Here is a 25,052-nt window from a genome sequence, read left to right on the forward strand (position 1 = left end):
GCCGTTAGTGTAGATGGTCAAAAAAGACGTCGCAAAAAGTGTCTTCTTCGACATAAATGGTTCTGGATGACCATGGTTTATCCATAGCAGATTAAGTATACCAGATTCTAAAAGCTAATGAACCAAGCTTTCCAACAATAGTTCACCCATTCAAATATTTCATCAGGAGCTGAGTTATACCACTCCAAACTTTCGACCTCTTCTAATGACAGAATATTATGTGCTCATAATATTAATGACAAAAAATCAGTGATAAGCCTGAAATTTTTGGTTATTGGTGTTGAAATTTGTCAGTTAAATCAGCATTTGTCGTAACTTCATTTTTGCGATTTTGAGATTATAAACGTATTTGGAATCGGCGTAATTTTGTTTATTAAATGCACTTGAGAAAAAGAAGTTTTTATAAACCCAATAAAAATTATTTTAAACAAAAATTATCTATCAAATGCCCTTAATTAATAAAAAATAAGTTACAACAATTTTCTATACAAAAATTTTTTAATCAGCATTTGCCGCAACTTTTGCTCACTTGCGTAGCTTCTAATTTGCAGAAAATTTGTATAATCACTTCCCTAAATTCGATTTGAACGAAATTTTTTTTTTTTTTTTTGAAATTGTATTTGCATTTAAATTTTGATGTTTAATATGTTTTCTTTGAAATTTTATTTGACTTACTATTTTTATTTTTCATTATTTGTTATTTTCTCTTTAGTTTTATAAATTTTGTTTCTAGGAAAATTTTAATTTTAATGTTCTTTTGTATTGTTAATGGTTTCATTGTGATTGCGTATCAAGGCTCGCATAATTCTTTTTTTACTCTGAACTTAGAGAAGCATACAAATACTTAAGTCGAAAAATAATTTCAATAAACTCTTGTTCTTTCTTCTTATTTTTGATTTTTTTTCTTGTTTAATTTGTTGAAAAGTTAATATTTTTTAAAATTTATTTTCCAATAATCGACTTTTTTAAATTTGCTTTTAATTTAATGACAAATAATTGGAATATTATTGTAATGTCTTATTCTTTCTTATAATTTAATTTAAATCGTAAATTAAAAGCTGAATACATTTTTCAGAATTCTAAATTATTGAAAATAATTTTATTTTACTGTGATGTTTGGAAAATCAGTTATCTCTGAGCTTCACTTATACGCTATTGATGGTTTGGTTTAACTCTTTAACGACGAGAGAGTCAAAAAATTGAGGATCTGAAAAAATCACTTTTACTGACTTTTTAGAACACAGTATAACTTCAGAAGGCCGTAGGAAATATTTCATTTTTGGTTCACCGGTGACCCGATCGTCCTTAAAGGGTTAATGGTCGTTTTTCTTGTCCATTTATTAACTGAAAATTGCAACACCAAATCTCTTCTAAGTAAGGAGAGGTGAAGCTATTTGAGCTATGGGACTACAGCTAGGGAAGAGCACTAGCGATCGCCAGTGTTCCCCGGATCGTCAGGTTATTACCATATTGTTGCACTAATTCAAATGAATTTTTAAAAAATATTAGCTACTTTTTCTCATTTAACTCTCACAAGAATGCAGTTCATTAGTTTAGATTTAATTTATAAAACCAATTTTCCGTGAGAGACTAAATTCGTGACGATCCGAAGTACACAGTACACACTAACAATTAAGTCTATTATTTATTAATTAATTATAATTAAAATTCAAATGCACGGAGAGTTAAATGGATCACTAATATATATCGACTAAATATCGATCATGTCTCTTAACATTCCGATCCGGGGCACTCTTCCCTTATTTCTAAAGGAAGCTGGGCTTTACAATTTTTTTTATTTAGTTACATAATTCTTTTGTAGAGCTAATTTAAATTACGTTAAAACCCAGCTCCCTTCAAAAATATGCGAAAAAATTATATATTAATGTAGCCCCATAGCTCCAATTGCCCTACCTCCCCTATGTAGGAGAGAGGAATCGTTCGCCATCTTGATGCTCAGGTGGGCACACGGTCACCACGTTTTCTTCTTCAGCCTTGATATCAGGCATCCATGTAGTTTCCTCCGCAAATCTGTTCTAAATCTTCTGGTCTTTGTCTATCGTGTTCTTAATCCCTTTAATTCTCTGTTCAATCCCCTTAATTTCATTTTCATGTTCTGTTCGCTTTAATTCTTTCCATGCGGAATCCCTTCAATGGTTCGAGCTTCCGGAGCTTTCGTTAAATTTGTTCGACATGTGAAAATCAAAAAGTAACTGTTAAAACTGCATAGTACTGAAAAATTGTTACTTTTATTGAAAATATTTAAAACCTAAAAATTGTGTAAAATAATTTCATTTATTTCTAAGAAAATTACTTAAATTGCTTAAATTCATTGAGTAAAATTTTCTCAAAAAAAATCTTTCATAAACCATATTTTTACAGTTAAATTTAAAAAAGAGAAGTGTCGATCCTGTCGATCAGATTGACTTTGACATTTGCATTGTTTCTTTGTGCCGCGCGATTTTTGTTGTTTTTACGATTTTTACTGCAAAAAGTGTCTTTTCTAGTAAAAATATGCCAGCAATGGAAGTAGAAAGCATTCCATCTACGTCTAAGGCACCTCCTGCGAAGCCCCAACAGAAGAAACACTTACCATGGTGAGAAATGATTAATAAATTGTTCTGCCGGATGGAACATAACCTCATTCTCTTTGCTTTTAGGATTGAAAAATATCGCCCTACAAAATTTGAGGAGATTGTGGGCAATGAGGATACTGTTAGTCGTTTGGGGATCTTTGCTACACAAGGAAATGTGCCCAATATCATCATAGCAGGACCTCCGGGTGTTGGGAAGACTACCACAATTCTCTGCTTAGCACGAATTCTCCTCGGTCCGAGTTTCCGGGAAGCTGTTTTGGAGCTCAATGCTTCGAATGAGAGGGGAATAGATGTAGTGAGGAATAAGATAAAGATGTTTGCGCAGCAGAAAGTTACTCTTCCGGCTTCCCGGCACAAGATTGTCATTTTGGATGAGGCTGACAGTATGACGGAGGGAGCTCAGCAAGCTCTGAGGAGAACCATGGAGATTTACAGTAGTACTACGAGATTTGCTCTGGCTTGCAATACGAGCGAGAAAATTATTGAACCCATTCAGTCGAGGTGCGCAATGGTGAGATTTACAAAGTTGTCTGATGCTCAGATCCTGGCCAAATTGATTGAAGTTTGTCAGGCTGAAGGGTTGGATTACACAGAAGAGGGCTTGGAAGCTATTGTGTTTACGGCTCAGGGAGACATGCGACAGGCTCTGAACAATCTCCAGTCAACGGCAAATGGATTCGGGAAGATTTCCGGAGAGAATGTTTTTAAGGTTTGCGATGAACCCCATCCGCTTCTGGTGCAGGAAATGCTGGAGCACTGTGCCCAGGGAGACATTCACAAGGGCTATAAAATCATGGCGAAACTGTGGAAATTGGGCTATTCCGCTGAGGACATCATTGGGAATATCTTCAGGGTGAGCAAGAGGCTGAACATGGATGAAAAGGTAAAATTGTATTTTATCCGGGAAATTGGGGAAACTCACATGAAAATTATCGATGGGAATAATACACTAGTGCAGATGTCGGGTCTCCTGGCCAGACTCTGTGAACTCTCTCATAAATTCCAATGAGTTAGCACAAAAGAAAAATCCTATACAGTTAACTTTATTCTCAAATAGATCTGCCAACAAGTTTTCCTTCAAAGATTTCTTGTATTTTCTTAGAAAACAGAGAAAACAGTGTTACATTTTACATAATCTACCTTTTTTGTTTTTCATAAATCTACCGATATAATTTGTTAATTTTCCTTTTGATACTTCTTCAACAATTCTGGTACAAATAAATTCTCTTCAATTTCTGAGGATATCTTACATTGTTTTTTTTTTATTTATTTATAACAATTTATTGCCATCTGCATCCACAGCAGAAAGCCCCTCGAGTGATAAGGACACACTCATTTTTTGTTCTTTCCTTCAGTCAAAAATAATTTATCACATTTTTTTTATTGGTTGCATTTGAAGCTCAAGCTTACTCGAGAGGCTTCCTGGTGGACTAATCATCAGAAAATATTCCACCTTGTCTATTTTCGCGGCGAGATACACTTTTAGAATAAGTTCTGGCATCGAACTTGATTTGCGAGATTCAATCCACCGCGCGGTGGGTGGATCAGAAGTTTGGAGCTGAGATTCACAAATGAATCTCACAAGTCAAAATATTCCCTCAATTCTCTCGTTGTTTTTTTTATTGGCCACATTTTCATTTTGCAAAGAAACTCCCATGATCAAGAGATTGCAGAACTTTCTTTAAGACAGATGTTATGGATGCTATTCTGGCAAAAATTCAGGCCTAACTTATTGGCCAGGTAACCAAAAATATTTTTAGAAACTTGGTAAGAAATTCTGAAATAAATTGTTGCTTTTTATCGAAGCTTTGCCCTCACACTGAGAAAAAAGAGGGTGCGAATTACATTTTTACCTCAGAAATTTAACACTTTTTTATGTTTTATACACCTTATTAAGGGTAAACTTAACATGAAAAAGGGTACCTTTAACCCCTAATACATCTAAAAAGGGTAATATTTACACCGATTTTGGATCAATACTGCAGGGTAAAATTAAATTACCCCGCATTATTGATCCGAAATCAGCCTAAATATTATGTTTTTTAGGTGTATTATGGGTTAAAGTTACCCTTTTTTATGTTAATTTTACCCTTAATAAGGTGTAAAATTAACATTAAAAAATGTTGATATATTTTTACACCTAAAAATTGTTAAAGTTACGAGGTAAAAAAGGTAACCCGTCAAATAATTTCGTCAGATATCTTTAAGATTTCTGCAGAAAATATCTACACCTCTGCCGAAAATCTGCCGAGAAATCTGTAGATATTCCTACGAATTTTATTTGGGCTTGGGACAAAATTCGTCAGATTTTTTTGCAGATTTTCTGACGAATCCTGGTGCATACTCTGACGAATTTTTATAGATATTTTGCCGATTTTCTGGAGATTTTTCTACATTCCAGACTTTCCAGACAGCCGTGTCTAAAAAGATGAAATATTTTTCACTGAAGGTTGCAAAATTCAATAGAGTTATTCTTGGTGATATCACAGTGTTTACATAAAATAAAGAATTCTGCGATGCTGTGCTATAAGTAGAGAATAGAGAAGTGATAACTTTAAACACAGTGTCGCCCTAAATTTCGTGTTTTTCTATCATTTGATTGGCGATTTTTAGGAAAATAGTATTTTTGCTCTAATTTTTTTTATTTATCTAAAATGTTTAATCGGTAATGCTTGTTAAGCAGAGCATACCATTTTCTTTGTAATTTCTACAGTTTCTTGATAAATCAACAATATTTTTGTTGAGACAATGGAGACTATGCAGATTTCCTATGCAGAAATTCTGCCGAGAATCTGCAGATTTTCGGCAGAATTTCTTCCGAAAATCTATAGATTTTCTACGTAGAAATTCTGTCGAAAATTACAGATTTTCTCTGAATGTACTAGAATATACCGTTACAATTCAAAAAACGTCAGAGTAAAATCGGCAGGTAGAGCAATGATTTGACGGGAATCGAACCCCCCCCCCCCCCTTTTTCTCAGTGCGTATGGCATCTACACACGAGAGATATTTATGTCCATATTGATGAGTTTTTCCTACACATGTACAGGGAATTTGCTTCAATATGATCATAAATTTCTCTAGTGTGTAGATGCCTTTAAACATATGATTTTCTTACACTCCTTTCTGATCATTCATCCTAAATATATTTTTACATGATTTCATATTTATTTCATGGTTTTCCAATTCAAGAAACTCCAATAAATTTCTAAAATCGGAAAATTAATAAACTTTTGTACTGGAAACTGCTTTATGGTTGCTACACAATATATGAAGTTTTCATCAATATTCGAAATATTTAAGCAAATTGCCCCTATAGCCAACGGCCGCAGCGATTCCACTGGATTTCCAGCAGCCTTTTCTGCCATGTCTGCTGATTTTACCGCTAAAAATCCACATGGAGTTCCCTCACTGAGAGAAATCCGAAAAAGTTAAAATAACATTCCGGAAATGTTCATTTTACCCTGCAGTATTGATCCGAAATCAGTGTAAATATTATGTTTTTAGGTATATTATATGTTAAAGTTACCCTTTTTCATGTTAATTTTACCCTTAATAAGGTGTAAAATTAACATTAAAAAATGTTGATATATTTTTACACCTAAAAAGTGTTAAAGTTATGAGGAAAAAAATGTTAATCGCACCTCCGTTTTTTTTTTCTGAGTGCTGGATTTTACCGCTCAAAATCCGCGTAAGCTTCCAAGATGGAATTTGACGCTAAATTTCTTTCTATATAGTGTTCCATGGACGTTAGCGGAACTCTGTATAGGACCGTCTAATAAGAAATGTCCGCGAGTTTCCATGGAATTTTTTCTGACGAATATTTTCACGGCTTTTCCTATGGATTATTAACGTATAATCGGCAGTCAGCCCTTTAAAAATTCGGAAAAATCTTCTTTATTTCCACGAAATTCTCCGTGGAAATTTCCATGCAACGGCCTTAGAGGCTTCCGTGGTTTAATATTACGGAATTCCACGACTTTTCCAGTGGATTTTTTATATATATTTTTCTTCAAAATAATTTCAAAAATTGAATAAAAATTTCGGGGAAACTTTAATAGAGAATTTCCAGAAAAAAAACATCCACAAATATGGACGATCAGTGCCAATTGGGAGCTTAGAACCAGAGAGTGTTCATCTATCAGACGAACACTCAATTGTTCTTCTTTTGAATTGAAAATATAGCTACCATATCGTTCATTTGAGTATGTCTAGCTCGCAAGAATTATAGCGTTAGGGCGAAAAATAATTGCAGAATTTTTGCCTTTATTTCCATGGAGTCTTGGTCGAAAATATACCAGAAAATATACTCGGAATATTCAATGGAAATTAAGTTTAAATTTCCATGGAATGCTCTTAGATAGTTGCAAGAAAATACTTCGGAATTTTTTTCAAGGAAATCCACGCGAAAAGAAGCTGATAAGTCCGCAGAATTTTCAAGCGGAATATTAGCGTTTATTTCTACGGAAACTCTCGCGGAAAAATACAAGATAAATTCCATGGATTTTTCCGTTACTGTGAAACTTTGCGGCCGATCGGCTACAGGGATTTTAAATAAAAATGTATCTTGATATTTTTTTTTCAAACTTTATCAAAATGTTCCATGCGATTCATGTGGACATTCAAGCGATTCAGTAAATAAAAAAAAATTGATTTTTTTGATCTTGGTTTGAAGAATACTATCAAAGTAAATTAGAAAATTTCTCAATTTTAAGCGCGAATGTACTAAATGTACTAATAGTACAAACTATTTAGTACAAAAATTTCCTTATTCTGTGATGGATTTCCTTCAATGCATAAGCTTTCAAAAGTTTTTTTTTAAGGTTATGAAAGGCATGTGGGAATGTTTGTACTAAATCTCATATATACTCTAAAAGACCTAGCACAGTTTTTAGTACAAGACAGTGAAAACGCAGAATACTCGTACATAAAAAGGAATGAATTAGGAGAATTTTCATAGTTGATGCCAAATTAAATTATTATTCAACATCAAATACTTTCATTCTCTTTCACTATCATTAGTTGTCATATTTTGCATCTCACTTGTACTAAAAAGAGATGGCTTAGATTTTGAATACGTAGCTGTGATTTAGTACAACTATGAACTTACTTTTTTACAGTGATATCAATATTGATTTGATTTTGATATAGGTTTTTCAATGTAATAGCTGCATTACCCGTTTTAAACATATTGCTAGATTGTTATTATTCGTCGACAATTTTGATTAGGCTTTTAGTGTTTTTTTTTATCAATCATTATTTTATTGTTATATTATTGGGCTCTTTTTATAATACCCCTCAAGGTTTCTCGACATTATCAATGATAGGGTAAAGTGGTACAAGTTAGACAGGGCTTTTTTTCTTGATAAATTTAGTAGTTCATTTTTATTCGTATATTTTTAATGCTTTAGTTTTAAAATTTGGTTCCTTGTGCATAAAAAAATAGTACTGTATTTATGAAGAAAAAATCCCTGTCCAACTTGTAACACTATGTCCAAATTGTATCATTTTACCCTAATTCAAAACATTCATCAAAGATAAATAACAAAAAATATTCGCAGGATACGCAGTCGTTGTATTCATAAGTTATCTAAAATCTTTGTGGATTTTATTGTAGTCTTTTAGAAAATTATTTGTTCTAAAAAATAAATCAGATACCTTGCCCTGTCTTGCTTAACTTGCTCAAAACTGTTCTTAAAAAAAATAAACTTTTAAGAATACGCTTTTAATGGGTTGTATTTCAAACCATAAATTCTATTGCACTTATTTTCGGTTTCATTAAACCGTTTTTTTTTTAATTTTTGATTGTAACGCAATTTAATGGTAACCTTACAATTCTTTGTAACATTCGAGGGTCTTCTGTTCAGCCCTAAGATCGCATTTATTGTCCCTACACTGAGAGAAATCCTAAAAAGTTAAAATAACATTCCGGAAATGTTAATTTTACTCTGCAATATTGATCCGAAATCGGTGTAAGTATTATGCTTTTCAGGTGTATTAGGGGTTAAAGTTACCCTTTTTCATGTTAATTTTACCCTTAAAAAGGTGTGAAATTAACATTAAAAAATGTTGATATGTTTTTACACCTAAAAGGTGTTAAAGTTACGAGGAAAAAAAGTTAATCGCACCCCCGTTTTTTTTTCTCAGTGACAGCATTTCGAATTTTAAACTTTGAAAACAATTATGCACGGTAAACAGGAACTAAGGATTAAAAAACATCAAATAATAATGGCGCTGTTCCACTTTACTGCTCTCAAGTGCTTCTGCACAATCGACTTTTCGTTTTGGTGGTTCATGTCTCGACTATTTTCCCTAGTTCCCGCTATGTTCTAAAACCACCAAATAGTCGTGATCGGAATCAATACTAAGAAAATTCGATTATGTAAAAAAAAAACTTGAAAACAGTATAAAGTTCTAAAAAACATATTAATTTTTAATTTGAACTTCACCATAAGTATTTCCAATTTCCTAGAAATTTTAAAGGAAAGAATTTTAAATGTCCTAAAACAGAATTAGCACCCATTATCTGCTCAATAAGTTCTGCAGTCCTTAAGATTCAATTATCACCCTAAAGATCATGGGAGTATATTATTGGAGTTCTCCTGGCCAAAGTATTATTCAGTAGAATGATATGTCCCAGGAATCCTCATTCTCGGGCTCCCTTTTGGGTGGTTTTGTTGGGAGTGTCGTTGCTGGGAGACACTGGAAGCAGTAATTCGAACCATAGTTATTGTCCCAGAATTGCTGGCCATGGCATTGGAAGCGAATTGCAAGTTCCAGTCGTTGTCCCACTTGCAGGGCATTCCCGAACAGAATGAAGGAGAATTTGTCTGAGAAACCGTCACAGGAATTCTCCACATAATTTGCCTGAAGATCTGCATAACTGCGCCAGGCGTCTGTGCTGTAGCGAATATGGACGGATTTGTGGAAGTCTAGATTGCGCACCCGGACGCATCCGGTAATGGTTAGGGTGACGGCATCTGTAACAGCTGCATTCTCCAGAAATACCCCATTTTCCCGGACTAAATCCAGGAACTTGGGCAAACTACTCGGTTGTTGGAAGAGTGGAACGAGAACTTTGTCCACACGTGGCTCTAGAGCCAAATGAATGTTTTCAGCACATGTGGTCACATCCAGGTCATCGAAGGCCGATGTAGGTATTCGAGGGACATCATCAAGAAATGTGCGAACATCGGCTAAGTCTAAGCCTAGAACATCTGCAAATCTCACAAATTTCTTCCTTCCGGGTGTTCCTGGTGGGGTTTTCCCGGATTTCAGAGAGGAACTCCTCTGAACCCTCTGAGGACGTTCGTCTGGACTCTCTTCTTGTACAAAGTTCTCCTTTGGCATTTCGTGCCCATTTGTTGCTGGTTCCTCTATTAATTCCTCTAATGCTACCGGTTCTGCTTCCTCATCCGGAGGCTCCTCATTTGGCACCAGAGATGGTATTTCCATCACTTCTTGTAGTGTACTGTTGGATGTGGATGTGTGGCATTCGGTCAGAGTGGAATTGGAGTCAGTCTGCGAGGGTGGGAGTGATTCAGAAAGACTCTCTGTTGTCTCGTGGCCATTGAAGATTGTGGGCGAGGGCTCCTTTTGAGAATCCGAACAGTCGTAGTAGTCGCTGTCGGGATCAAAAAAGGTGCCTTCGGATGAACTAAAGCTGCTGACACTACCTCCTGGAGACATGGGAGAGGCGCAGACAAAGCCTGACTCTCCTGCAGGATCCTGGGGAGTTGTGGAGGTTGTTTCAATGAGGCGGGTGTACTCACATTCCTCTGCTGGACTACCCGGGCTCTCGGGTTCCATTGGCAGCTCCGTGGGAGACTCAATGGAGTCTCCCAAGTGAGCAGGAAGGCTCGTGATGACTTCATCACTGCTCTGACCACTTAACCAAGGGCTGTCTGTGTGATTGGTCGTGTCGTCTAAGCCCTACAAGAAAAAGAGATCACTTGGATTACTCATTTACCAACTATCGTGATCTATCCAAAAATTCTTGCGCATATGTGCTTTTATTTACTGTGCACACTTGCACATTAAAATTTTAATATTATTCACATTAATTGTCTCTGGTGAGAGTCCAAATGTGTAATTTGTGTGTTTGAATCATTTTATATTCAAAATTTCATCTATTTGTTGATAAAAAAGGTAGACTTGGCCCGCAAAATTTTATATAAATTGATTTATAGCATTAATGCGAAAAATTAATGCGATTTTCTCTTTAATTTTTTAATGTGAAAAATATTTATGCTTTAAGTAAATTTAAACTTATTTTTGCAGGCCAAGTCCACTTCTTTATCAATAAATAGAAAAACCCCAAATATTAAGTGACTCAAAGACACAAATAACATATTTGGACGCTCACAAGCGACAATTAATGTGAATCACATTAAAATTTTAATGTGCAAGCGTGATAACGCCGTTAACTCTTTCGTCTCTTTTGGGACTCTGAGTATCCAAAGCAGCATATGAATGTTCTGTGAAAAACAATGTTTTTTAATTATTCAGAACTGATAAATATGATAAATATAATGATTACAAACTGATAAATATGATGATTACAAACAATAAGGATGTCCAAATGTAAGATATTTTTTGTAGGACTGCAATTAATTCCTGAGCTTAGATATTTTTGATTCAAAAATGATGATATTGGCTTGCAGCATATGCTGCGGTCCGGAAAGAGTTAAGACGTTTTCCTAATTACGAGTCAGGAAAAAGAAGGGTAAGAACGTCCTAGGTTTTAGTAATAGCTGTGTAGACTCTGACCTACAATATGGAGATATGCACTGACTCCAGTTGTCTTTAAAATCGTTCTGAAATCGCGCCGAGCAGCAGCAGAAAAAGATTTCTCATGCCATATCGGCTTTGAATTCGTCCAGCGAATGAATGAATAGTAATGCCAATGGTGTATATTGGCAAAAAAGTGAACCGCCTAAACAATAGAGGCTGATACGAAAACGAGTTTCGACATGAAAGTGGTACTTCAGTCGATACAAATATTCACTGTCACTGATCCAAATACACACAGAGATGGGCTGCTGTGATACAGTAGCGGCACTGGTTGCCCACAGAGCTGTGATATGGAGCGGCTACCCGTATCGAGGGATAAGATAGAATAGAAATGGGAAGCATAAGGGGCCCAATTGTGGCCTGGATGCATTGGTAATCCGTAATGCGAGCTGACCCGTGGCAAAATCTTATCTTATCTTACTTATACGGATGATATCAATGTAATGGGTTAAACTGCAGTACAAAGATAACACCAGAACCTCTTTATCAATAAAGTTGAAGATAGAGATCCGTTCAAGGGTCCGTGCAAAGATGGGCAACGAATCATGGGTTTGAGGCAGGGAATAGGTGCTCTTATGCTCTATTAGCAAGTTTCTCCTCTCAGAACGTTTCTCCGTTAATCGAAAATTTTAATTTATATAAAACCTAAAAGTGAGGCTATTGCCCCTTAGGCCGGCTTCAGACCTAAGACTTAGCCATAAGGCTTAACTTTAAGTTGGGAATGGATTATTAAAGATAAGTGACCTATATATACGATTCTTAAAAAGCAATACAATTTCTCGCTATTTACGATTTTGAGACCTTCGGGAACTGGGCCAAACCTCTAGTCTGAAGACAGCTTTACGGGATACCTTAGAGATAGTGCTTATAATCCACGCTAAAGAGAAATCGCTACTGATATCCACAGTCATCCTGATAGTGATGATTGGTAAAAAATCCCTTGAACTTCACGATCTTTAAGAAAAATTGCGAGAACATTATTTAAGCAACCACTGAAGAAAGTCCACATCGGGACCGAAAGCTCTGGACAAGACGAAAGAAGTGTTTTCATCTTACGATGACGCTTGGTTGCTGTCGTCAGTTTTTATTTATGGTGAAGTCAGTTTTATGGTCACCATTACCATAAGGTCACTTTGCAGAATTCAAAATTTTTTTCTGTTTTTGTTTTATTTAATTTTTTTCTGCAAAATACTTTGAATTGAATTATTTTACGCCTGATTATTGTATTTTTTTGACAGTGCAACGGCTCTCCCATTTTTCCATTGAAGATATATATATTTTTCCATTGATATATATATATATATATATATATATATATATATATATATATATAAATATATAAATATATATATATATATATATATATATATAATTTAATTTTTTTCTATAAAATACTTTGATTTGAACCTATTTATAATAATTTTTTGACAGCGCAATATCTTTCTTGAATTTTAATTGAAAGAATAACAATTTTACACGTTTTTGAGCGTAAAACCACGATAATGTCAATAAATTCTTTTGTAATATTATTAGGCGAGATATTTTTATGCATATCTTTAAATTAGTGATTCCAGCGTTTTTGAACTATTTCAAGAGTGCGATTAGGCATCTATCGATTAAATTTTCGATGAACTTATCTTCAGACTTGCTCCAGGCATCCAAAATTGCAGATTTTAACTCCAAAACGTAAGTTAAAACGTAAAAAACGTAAAAAATTATCAAAAATATTAAAGAAAATTTATAAAATAATGATAATACTGAAATAAGTCAGCATGCACTAACTGGGTCGCCTTTTCGCTAATTCACTTTTAATTAAACCTTTGGATTTAAAATACTTTTTCCACAAGGAAAAAACAATAAATGTTTTCATGTCATTAGCGAAAATATCACTGCTAGAAAATTTTTAGTGAAGAACCCAGCTGGTACAAGATTGAAATGAGTCGATAAAAATATTATTTTTTGCTTTTTCTCAAAGTTGAATCGTTATATAATGTTACTGTAGTGAAAATATTACGGAAATAAAAATAAAAATATTATTTTAAGTGAATTAGTCATAAACGATCCAGATAGCGAAGCGCCAGAATTAGCACACTTAACTATATCCGAAAATGAATAAAATCGTTTTTGAACTTTAAATAGTTTTCCAAAAAACTCGAAACCCAAGATTTGGTATAAAAAAATTCAAAAATAAAAGCGCAAAAAATTATAGGATGACTTTCAGAAAACAAAAGTCCAACTTACATTAGTTCCCAGTGTCCGAAGTCTGGACTGGAGACGTCTGGCGAAGGCTTCGGCCCGTCCTCGGCAGGACATTCCGAGAGGAATGAGGGAGAGCAGACCACAGGGTTTGTTAATGTTCTCCCGCCTCTCTTCAGGTGCACTCATCGATGGATCACCGGAATCACGTCCACGCAGCAACTAGCATCACTTACGCTGCCCGCAACTCTGGTGTGTGAGTAGCAAGATGAGCGAATTGTGATGGAGACGAAGAAGAAGAAAAAAAAAACAAGATCTATCTTGAGTATATTTCGCGTCGGGAGGTCACTCTCAATGCATTTTTTCAAGGCCCCCAGTTTCCCATCTCTCTCGCGCCCGGCATGCGATAAGTCAAAACATACAGAGAGACTTTTTTTTGCTAATCAGCCAGAAATGATAAGAAGCAGTTTGGTCGAAAATAACCTAACAACGACCCCAACACATACTCACTGTTGGGGCAATTTTGTAAATATTTTGGTTTGCTGCTATTCCCTTCTGGCGCTGCGCAAATTTGACCCCTTATCATCAATTTTCATTCTCAAAGTTGAACTCCGTGTCATCACCCACTCGATAAAGAGCCCAAGCGGACTTTTGTGCCATTTGTTATCTAATGTGTAATTGCTGCTAACAAGCAAACCACGTAATCGCTATGGCTATTTGCTTCTCACCCTGAGGAGATCGTAACACAAGAGAGAGAAGAGTTTTTACACTGGGTGTAATATTATTCCATGAATTGAAAATGAAAGAAGTTTGAGTTCAAAAGGATATCTTCGAATAACCTAAATTATTATTATTTTTTTGAATGTACAATTTCTTTAGAAGTTGTATCTATTCTTAGAAATGATATGCAGAATATACAAATAGAACTGATTCACAGTTTCAAACCAAATAGTCGTGCTATTATCGCATCCTTTTTCTTTTCATATAAATCTACAGAATGTATCTGTCCTGAGGGCTAGAAATTATTTGGATAATATTAAAACTTAATATGACGGCGTTATCACACTTGCACATTAAAATTTAATGTGATTTACATTAATTGTCGCTTTTAAGCGTCCAAATATGTTATTTGTTTCTTTGAGTCACTTAATATTTGGGGTTTTTCTATTTATTGATAAAGAAGTGGACTTGGCTTGCAAAAATAAGTTTAAATTTACCTAAAGCATAAATATTTTTCACATTAAAAAATTAAAGAGAAAATCGCATTAATTTTTCGCATTAATGCTATAAATCAATTTATATCAAATTTTGCGGGCCAAGCCTACCTTTTTTATCAAAAAATAGATCAAATTTTGAATATAAAATGATTCAAACACACAAATTACACATTTGGACTCCCACCAGCGACAATTAATGTGAATCATATTAAAATTTTAATGTGCAAGTGTGATAACATAGTGACTTTTAGAAAGTCTTTAGAACCCTTAACGCTAAGATCTACTTAGTCAATCATGTTTACACAAAAATATGTTTAATTTTAGCTGTCTTTCGGTGCTATCACACTAGGATTTTCACAATTTAAATTCAATTGAGCCAATTGAGCATTATAAGATTTCTAGAATTTACTTGAAAATTCTCACAGCCAGGACACATTTTGCAAGAAATTTGCTCAATTTTAAATATTTCCGCGAGATTTTTAATTGTGAATGACTCCGGAAAATGCGTGATAATACTTAAAATGTCTTATAAGTCACTTATCTGTTATTCAAAAGTCTGTTATTCAAACATCTTGTTGAAAATCTGTGTGAAGTCATATAAACAGAAGATTTCTTGGCACAATAATGGCTTTGAAGGAAATTAGCAAATTACTCCCGAAACTGATGCTTCACTCGTGTACAAGTTTATCACTAAATTACTGTATTTATCTTATTTTTTGGCCACAAATAATAATTATTACGAGTAAATAAATTTAATAAGGACAATTTGGTTCAAAAAACTACTTGTTTAACTGCAATAAAATTGAAATTAATGAGCAATTTTAAATAGCTGAATTCAAATTAAATTGAGCAACCACATTTATGCTATTTTAGCGTGTTTAAACATGTGTTGGTGGGCCAAGTATTAGTTTATATCAATAAATGAGCGAAAATGTATCAATTCAAATGATTTTTAATGCAAAATAACGCATAGAAACAATTCATCTGAAAATTAAATTGAATTTACAAATTGAAAAAATCCTAGTGAGATAGCACGGTTTAGCTGGCTTCAGAAAATAAACAATAGAAGGAATAGAAATCTAAAATCTCTAAAATATATGAAAATTCTAACTAAACAATTTTTTTTTACTAAACATTGTCTCTGAGAGGTAAAGTAGGTGTGATTATGTAAAGGCCCAAGTAGACCCAGGCTGATCCTCGAGAATATTTAGCTTTTAAAAATCGATAATAAAGGATTACGTAAATGAAATTCATGCAAAGGACCTCTAACTGATGATCCTAAGCCCTAAGTAAACGACAGTTTGGGATAAATCTTTATTGATAAATTATACAGGTTAAATGTTCTCGAGGATCAGCCTGAGTCTATTTGGGCCCTAAGAATCACACTTAATAACTGTTTACTGTCTATTTCGTCTGTAGATTGCCTGAAATTTAGCCATGTTCAAAACCAATTATCTTGTACAACACACCATTTTGTCTTAATCCGAGACACTTTCCCTTCCTTTAAGCAGCTAGGCAAGATTATCTTTATAAAATATATTGAGCAGTAACCAGTCAAAAACATATCAGCTTACGTTCGTGAATTTGGACTCTTGTTTATTAAAAACGGTTTTTCTAGAAGTGAAAATAAGAAATATTTTAATCCCGTAAATTATGTAAAACCTTTCAAACAGTCCCTAAATATATGAAATTCTTCTATAAATACGCAACATTAAAAAAGTTGAAATAGGTCATGTGAAAGGTTCGTTGAGTGACTTTTGAAAATGAATGATAGAATTATGAAGTTCTTTGTCTGACATGATCTCTGGATACCCATAGGAAAATGTGGATACTTTGGGAAACAGCTTAAGTCGAGAAACGGCTTAAGGGGTATGTGTGTTTAGTCGTCTCTCGGCTTAAACCGGAAGTATAGGATGCCCAAATCTGAGATTTTTCTGCAAAATCCTGATTCATTTATAAACTAAGATATTTCTGATAAAAATCGTGAAATTAGCTCGCTGGATGTGTTACAATCCGGAACAAGGCTGAGAAAAACTTGCCCTAGATCTTGTGTATTTGACTCTCTTTTGAAGTGTGATTACGCATTAAATTGATAACATACTAAAGGTCTTCCAAATAAAAAGGATACGCCGGTAAGTAAGTGTGTATCCGTAAGTACCCTCATGGTCTTTAGATCATCCTTAAGTCCTAGAATTAAAGCAAAGCTTGCGAAAAGCAAAGGTGCGAAGGCACCCCCGGTATGCAAAGTCATTTGCTTCTACCGTAATTATGAAAAAGATACTTAATACTGCGCACGTTAACAAGTCAACAATAACTTACTCAAAACCGAATTTATCAGGGTCATTTGAACGATCTTAAAAAAATAATACTGGTTTTATGCGTCGTTTTGTCAAAAAAATCAAAAAATCAAAGATTTGTAAAAATGTTTTTGCCTCCATTTTTTTGAATCCTAAATGATTCAATTACTATTTTGAAAAAAATAAAACAATAAACTATGAATTTGAATCAATCGAATATATAAATCATGAAAAAAGACCAGGCTGGTAGAAAAAAATATTTTTAACCAAACAGTGCTCTCTTTTATCTTTAAGAAAGCCCTTTTTATTGAACGAGGAGGCAAGCATTTTTGATGCAATAAAATCATTGATGAGCCATTTAACTTAGTGCATTGAAGTAAAATGTTATTACTTTTAGAAGAATAAAATCATTTTACTGCTATAACTCAAAGAGAGCACTACACTCAACGATATTTAATTAAGAAGATTGAATAAAAATCGTAGAAAATCATCATCCTTAATATCGTATTGTAATGATTACAGCCCTCAAAGATTTTACTGACTAGTATCATACAGGCTTTCTAGTGGATTTCAATCCTGAGAAAATGGCAATTAAGAACCTTTAACTCCTTTTTATAAAATCATTGTAAAATGCGCTGTTTCGTTGATTTGTTGATTCTGAACTTGGTCATTGACTTTAAGTTACTCTCACGACTATCTTAGTAGGATAATAACCTTATTTTTATTTATTTTTAATTTAAATGTGGCCTTTTGTCCACTTCGCGGCTGATGCCCCAACAGCTCACAGCTCAGCAAAAACTATCCATTTCCTCTCACAAAGCTTTGTTAGGGCAATCAAGATAACGCAGAGCAGAATCAGCTGTATTTACTTTTTATGGATTATGTTGTGCCACGGATATAGTAATAATCCAAGGACTTAGAGAGGAAGGGACAGGGGTCTTTGTGCCCTCCTACGCAATATTCAATAAATTAAAAAAAATCTAAATTAAAAGTAATTTTTAAACTCTACAAAAGGTCTTTACTGGCTTGAAAAGTCTTTTATTAAATCTTATTAGTTTTTTATAAAGCATAAATACTGCAAATTTGAGTAACAATGCGATCATGCTGAAAATTTCTATAAAGAAACATTACACAAAATCTAATATCAAAAGAAATTTAATTTTTTTAAAGAACTTTAAGAAAACTTTTGATCAGCTTTTCTTAGAAAAGTTTACAGAGCTTAGAAGAGCTTTTACGGAATTTACTAAACTTTCCACATCTGTCTAAAATCAAAATCGGTTTAGCATTGACTTTTTGATTTTCGAAAAAGCTTTCGTGACTCGAAAGAGCATTTTCATTAAATTTTTCAACAATTTCCCAGGATAAGGAAAAGTCTTCTTGATTGTCAAGATTTGGTTTAAATTAGATTTTCAAATCTCTAAGAACAAACCATTTTTCACAATTACCCAGCAAAAACAGACCATTTGAAAATGTTTCTAAAATCTAAAGACTTTGGTGTGGAAATGTTCTTGTCCCTTACAAAATTTGAGATCAGGAAAAATCGGAATATGAAAATCAATTAATTATGAATTTTAGACAGAAAAGAAGTTTGTAAAAACCTCTGAAAAGTTCAAAGGAAAATTGAAGCTATTTTTAATCCATTTTCCTTTAAAAAAATAAAACTAATCATTCACTGAAAACTGATTAAAACATTTTATGAGCTATTCAAACCACTTAAAACTATTAAAATCAGACTGAAGTATAACTTATGTCGTATTTTTCTAGTAAAATTAAACAAGTCTTTTTGGTCTAATGACAGTTCTTCTGAGATATTATTATATTATATCAAGCTAAAACGCAATTTCCTTCAAGAAAGCTATTCACTAACTAGAACGTTTTAGTACTTCTTCAACTAAATACGTCAAAATTATTAAAATTGGGGAAGAAATGGATCAAAAAGTAGTTTCTAGGGTTTCTAGGTGTTTTTTATTTGATCTTTCAAAAAGCTCAAATTCGTAAAGATTGGATTAGATTTGTGCGATTTTTTAGGGAAGACTTTTGATTTTTTGTATTAGAAAAACAGGAAATAATTCTATAATATAGGGGAAATGCTCATAATTTTGTCCAGTTTCTTATTTTGGACACTTTGAGGATAACATTGGACACTAAAAATAAATTGATTAAAATGATGGATTTTTATTCCAATATTTGATGAATAATGAATTCTATCTAAATATTTGTTCTTTTTGGAAGATTTTAACACTAAATACGTTAAAATTTGAATATGATTTGAGTTGAAATTGCTTTGTTGAAAATTCAGTGTGAGCAATTGCTTACGAGAAATATGACAGAACTTCGTGGCTTACTTCAGTCTTATTTAGTTTTGGTGAAGTACTAACAAAGTTTGTTCGCTGTTTTTGAGTGATATTATTGAATATTCATTGAATATTGTGTTGATTCACGTTACTGATGATTTGTACATTTGACCTGAAGTGAGATTTGCCTCGTGAATTAGATTTTTCGTGTGAAAAATGGGAAATTTTTTAAGACATTCACCAGTGAGGTGATGATTCTTATTTTGGACAGGTGTTTTTCTCACGAAATTTCGTGAAGTTTTAGCTTTTGTGATGACTAGGTTGGACAAATGCCTGGAGAAACAAAGGAGCATCATCTCTACGAAAGAGATGTAGCGAGAAATGCCTTGAAAGGCTCCCGGAAAGGTTAAGGAATGAGCGAATCCGCACGTACTTGGAGTACCGAAGTCAACTCACTTTAATGAATGATATGGAAAGTTTCCGGGCTTCTTGTAACATTCTACGTTTCCCTTACATAAACAGAAGGAGGACTTGGTAAGATTGGTTCATGAAATGAAGAACAATGGGCATCCTATTGAGGCGGATTAGCTGTCCAAATTTACAGCCAAATTGGACAAATTAATAAACAAGTTGTCCAAAATAAGAGCCAAAGTCACCTCTACATATCAATTCATTTTTAAACGTATTAAAACTAATTTTAATAAAAATAAGACGATAAATAGCTTGCTAAGTTTCTAATCAACCCTTCTGAAAAGAGAGTAACAAGAAATGTCAATTAGTATAGAAAATATCGCACTTCAAACTTGGAACTTCGATGCTTATAAGCAGACTGTCCAAAATTATAAGCACTTCCCCTAAAGTCTTATTTCGCTTATTTCAAATTTGGCCCTCCATTTGGCTACGCCTGAATATTAATATTTTCACATTTATAAATGGTATTACAACCTGTGACGGAGTTACCTAAGATTCTTTATATTTATAATCTCATTTCTATTCCGATTTTACTTCGGTTGTTACCGACTACAACGTAAGGGAAGGCTTCACATAAGAATTGGTATCAAAATTTTACTGCTCGAACTCCACAGAGAGAGCATATTATAATCTCTTGATTTTGATGTATACCGGGTCTAGAGGCCAAACAATGAGAGATAGCGACTTGGGACCCTCAGGGGACCCCTATAAGTCGACCCTCGGACTATCAAAATGCCCCTCATTTTCCCCCCTACCCCTCCCCTTCCACTCCAAAGCCATGCTTTTTTATAGGTTTGCTTTAAAATGTATCGTGCGATTTTTTTTTCATTTTTGGGAATGTTTCTGAGATTACCCAATCAGACATTTCGTCTTTAAACGAAAATATAGTTGAATCATTCTTGACCACGGTTTTTCAAGGTGAAAGGTTAAAACAAGAGCTCTAGAGAGCGTGTTTCTCACGCGGATGGTATCATATTTAAGCTCGTTGGAAAGGTTTTGGAATTCCTGATAAGCCTGAACTGATTTGTATCCGATAACTTTTATCCGAAATTCAATTATATTACTTCTAAGGTATTTTCGGCAATCTTTTGAGTGATTTATAATGCGGTTCAAATCGGTTCATAACCGGTAAACGGCAAATGATGCGAAAGGTACTTTTGAGGTATAGCATCAGAATTCGAGCATTTCACAAAGTCTAAGACGGTTGCTACCGCTTTTAAAATTATATTATATTTTTATTATTTCTACTCCGCACTTTTCACGCAATCTGTGAATTTTCTTAAAAAAAACATTATTAATATTAAATTGTAATTGAATTATTATAGAAATTCTTAATATCTTTTCCATATGAATTTACTTCAAGTTTGTGCATTTATTTTTGCTTTACTGAAAATGGAAAACAAATTAAAGTTTTATAAATAATTTTCTATTTAGAAAATTGTGTTGTGAATTGAGGAGAATTTGTTTCTTGGGCTTTGTTGAGGGATTTCAAAGAGAAAAGTGAGAAAATCTATTCAATATTAGGGTAAGTGTACCAAATATCGGCATAGTTGCATGCAAGCGCCAAAGTCTCAAGTTTGAAATGTAATATTAAATCCATTTTAAAATTAATAAAAATGTAGACATAGCTTTGGTGGCCTATTTCGGCCACCTTCATTCTCATAGTTCCTTGCCCTTCTGGAAACCTTCATAAATCCTTTTAACATTTTCTCGTTTATCGAAGCTACATTTTTTGTTATTTTATTGCATAATATAATCTCCATAATATGCAAAAACTAGAAACTTTTATTCCTCAAATTCATAGAAATTTGAGGAATAAAAATGTGACCGGAATTGCAAACTGGCCGGAATTTCGCACATTTACCCTAATTCTATTCAAACTTCAAGAATGATACAGTTTATTAGAATTCCTTCATCAAATTCTTGGATAGATTTTTTTATGAAAATAGAAGCATTTAAGATAAGGGTTCAAAATCAAATGAAAAGCCTTTCCAATCAGCAGTATTTCGATTTATGCACTTATATTTATTTTCCTTCGGCACTTTATTGAGTTCGCAAAGATTAAACTTGTTATTGTGTTCAATTTCTGTTTGGCTGAAGAATCAGCGATACATCCAGACACTGCTGTATAAATTCCCAATCCCAATAAAGCGGTTTCTATTTCAAGACATGGTATCTTGTTTGGATGCGACATTCTCATAATTTAATCTCACTTGAGCTAGAACATGTCTTGTAGAAAATGTAGAAGAAGTTCAAAACAACATGATTCTGGATAACCAGAAATTAGCAGAAAATTCAATGGTTTAAAAAACTTTAAAAATGATCATTTTTTTTTAAAGAATCCATTGATTTTTCTTAAAGCACTTGGATTAACCCGCAATGTATAGTTCTTTTTCTAAATTTACATAGAATGATATATAGAACATTTCAAGCACGAAATTTTATACAACTTTCTGTGTATTTTTAAAATGAATTAAATTTCTTTTGGAAACGTAAAATAATATATAGAGATATTACAGAACAGCAGAAGCATAAATTCTGTTATTAGCATTTATATGGCTCATTAGCTGTCTTTCTTTTCTTCACTGAAGTGCTAATTTTCACAGAAATTTCTCAATAAGGAGAGAAGTTATTAAAATTACCGTTGATCTGTTATTTAAAGTGATTCTTTTTAAGAGAGAGGATCTTTAGCTCTCAATGTCTCAAGCAATTTACAAAGAAATTGCGTGTGAATGAAAACTTCTAAATATTTTTTTAACGTGGGTTTATTAACAAAATAAAAGAATAGAATTTTTTTGGGGGGTGGTTGACAAATTGTTGCGCTAATTCTAAATACAGACTCACATTATAAATCTCTTAATCATGTGCTTTGGTATTTTTTTTATCGCCATAAACATTATCCACATTACGCAGAAGATTTTTTGGGGTAAAAATAGAAAGTCTGTATTCTCGCGATGAGTGCAACAATTGAGAAAGCTAATAAATTTTCTCCTTTAGAGCGGAGATAGGGGATGGTATTATTTTTCTTCAGGGAAATTCTACAAAATGAGCGAATTCACTGGGGAAAAAAGAAAATTGGGACATTAAACCTTCTCCTCCAAAGATAAAAAAAGGCACTTTTTCTAGGACAATTACCTCTATAACCTTCGATAGGACAGATGAAAGTTGAATTTGTGATGCAAAATTTGCAGATGAGTCTGAACTTTCACGGTCACGAAAGATGGGCAGGAAAAGATGAGAGAGATGGGAGTGGGATTGCCTTGAAATCCCCCCAAATCACATACAGATTATTAATTTTTGGGGCTTCTTCCGTTTGAATCCCCCTTTGAGGACTTTTTGGTCACTTGGTTATGTCAATTTGAATCAGGTACTGGGCACAGCGCACTTCAAATCCCGGATATACTCAGTGAATTTTTGCCACAATCTTGTTTGGCCACAACACAAAACACAACACTCTTCAGGGTATCCACTTGACTCTGGGCACTCTGTAGGATTCTTCAGACTCTCCCTTCGGCACAAGCAACTCTCGGTGGAGCTCTGCGACAGTGTCTCTTGACGGTGTCAATCCAAGGACGCCACAAGGTCGTCTGACGCCGGCCGATGAGGTGGATTTGTGTGGCCCGAGTCTTGCCTCGCACTCGTGCGACTGACGACTGAGACGCGTGCGCGAGAACTCAAGCTTTTCTGGTTACACCAGAAAGCGCGCCAAAGACATTCCGGAGAGAAAGTTGCTCCGCAGAAGAAAGGGCTTCGCAATTCAATCACATCAGCCGCACAGACACTATTGAGAACAAAATTATTCTCTTCTGGGTGTGATTTTAATTTCCCAACAATCTTAGAATTTCTTTGGGCAACAGCCAAATTGCACATTAATTGTGATAATTGAGTAAATTAAAAAAAAAAATACTCTTATCACTGAGCTTATGCCAATTTTATCAAAATTTGTATTTGCATTTTTATGAGACCTTATCAGGAGACATGGAAGAATTAGTGTATTTGTAATATCTTGCGATGACTAAACGATAAACAATTGATAACAATTAAGCTTAGTTTATTATTACCAAAAACTTAAAATTAGTGAATCAATGCATAGGGGGATGTGGGGCACCTTTGAAAGTGGGGCACTACTGAAATTGGGATTTTTCACCTAAGAAATTTGCCGTTTTACAATTATATCGTTGATTATGTAGAAGTTCTCAAGGTGTGCTAAAGCAAACATCGGCTGGCGTGGGGTATTTGTAGAATTTTTATTCACCTTAAAAACAAACTCTTGTAGGGTGCAGTAACCACTTATAGCCATGTTTAGGAAAAAGTTAAATTCATTTTATTATAACTTTTGAACCCTTGTTACTTGTTACAAAATACCTCAAATTTGGCACAAAATTACTTAGATGTATTGGCTCTAGATACGTAAAAATAATAATTCTACAATTTAACGTTGGACTACTTAAAAAACTGATTTTTATTAACAATTCAAAAATAACCACTTCGTCGCCACTTTTTACCACTTTTCGCCAGTTCTGTAACCACTTCTCGCCACCCACTTGGAATGGTTCAAACTCAATTATTTTGGGCAATATTATGCAAAGAATATATTCAGTATTTCTCTTTCCTCATGATCAGCCTATTATTACACATTTTAAATTATTTTTCTTCGCTTTTATTTGAGAAATCAACTTATAGGTCTATTGCAGAAAGAAAACAATGCAGATTTGACAACTCGTCAGTTAAATCAGCATTTGTCGTAACTTCATTTTTCGATTTTGGGATATATACATATTTAGAATCGGCGTAATTTTGTTTATTAAACTCATTTGAGAAAAAGAAACATTTACAGGCCCATTAAAAATTATTTTAAACAAAAATTATCGTAAGTGCCCTTAATTAATAAAAATTTATCAGAATATGTCGTAACTTCCATTTTTGGAGAAGTTACGACAAATTTTCATACAAAATTTGCTCTAATCAGCATTTGCCGTAACTTTTTTAGTTCGCTTGCGTGGCCTGTAATTTGCAGCAAAAATTTAATATTTCTCATTAAAAAGTTCACAAACTCTTCCAAATATCCAAAGAAAGTGCGAATAATGCAACATTAAATAATTTAAATTCGATATTTGTGAGAAAAAAGTGAGGAGAAATCCCTGCCCATCTGTCATTATTTCAAAACAAAACAAGCGATGCAGCGCA

The 25,052-nt window shown here is 33.8% G+C and overlaps 2 protein-coding genes across 3 annotated transcripts; one reads left to right on the forward strand and one right to left on the reverse strand.

Moving 5' to 3' along the window:
• The first annotated feature begins 2,417 nt into the window (after nt 1–2,417).
• Nucleotides 2,418–3,841, forward strand: LOC129804393 (replication factor C subunit 2). The gene is made up of 2 exons (XM_055851642.1): nt 2,418–2,597; nt 2,661–3,841. Exons 1-2 carry the CDS (start codon nt 2,515–2,517, stop codon nt 3,604–3,606), a joined length of 1,029 nt encoding a protein of 342 aa, XP_055707617.1. The 5' UTR covers nt 2,418–2,514; the 3' UTR covers nt 3,607–3,841.
• Nucleotides 3,842–7,246: 3,405 nt separating this feature from the next.
• On the reverse strand, nt 7,247–23,646 carry LOC129804394 (glycogen-binding subunit 76A). Of its 2 annotated transcripts, none has more exons than XM_055851643.1 (3): nt 23,150–23,646; nt 13,632–13,835; nt 7,247–10,529 (listed from the first exon to the last, which is right to left on the reverse strand). In XM_055851643.1, the coding sequence occupies exons 2-3, from the start codon at nt 13,773–13,775 to the stop codon at nt 9,216–9,218; spliced, it is 1,458 nt and encodes a 485-aa protein (XP_055707618.1). In that variant the 5' UTR covers nt 13,776–13,835; nt 23,150–23,646; the 3' UTR covers nt 7,247–9,215. The 2 variants fall into 2 exon arrangements, with proteins under 2 accessions (XP_055707618.1, XP_055707619.1); XM_055851644.1 differs by having other exon boundaries at nt 23,001–23,643.
• Between the last annotated feature and the right edge of the window lie 1,406 nt (nt 23,647–25,052).

This window comes from Phlebotomus papatasi, chromosome 2, assembly GCF_024763615.1.
Source record: "Phlebotomus papatasi isolate M1 chromosome 2, Ppap_2.1, whole genome shotgun sequence".
Lineage (NCBI taxonomy): Eukaryota > Metazoa > Arthropoda > Insecta > Diptera > Psychodidae > Phlebotomus > Phlebotomus papatasi.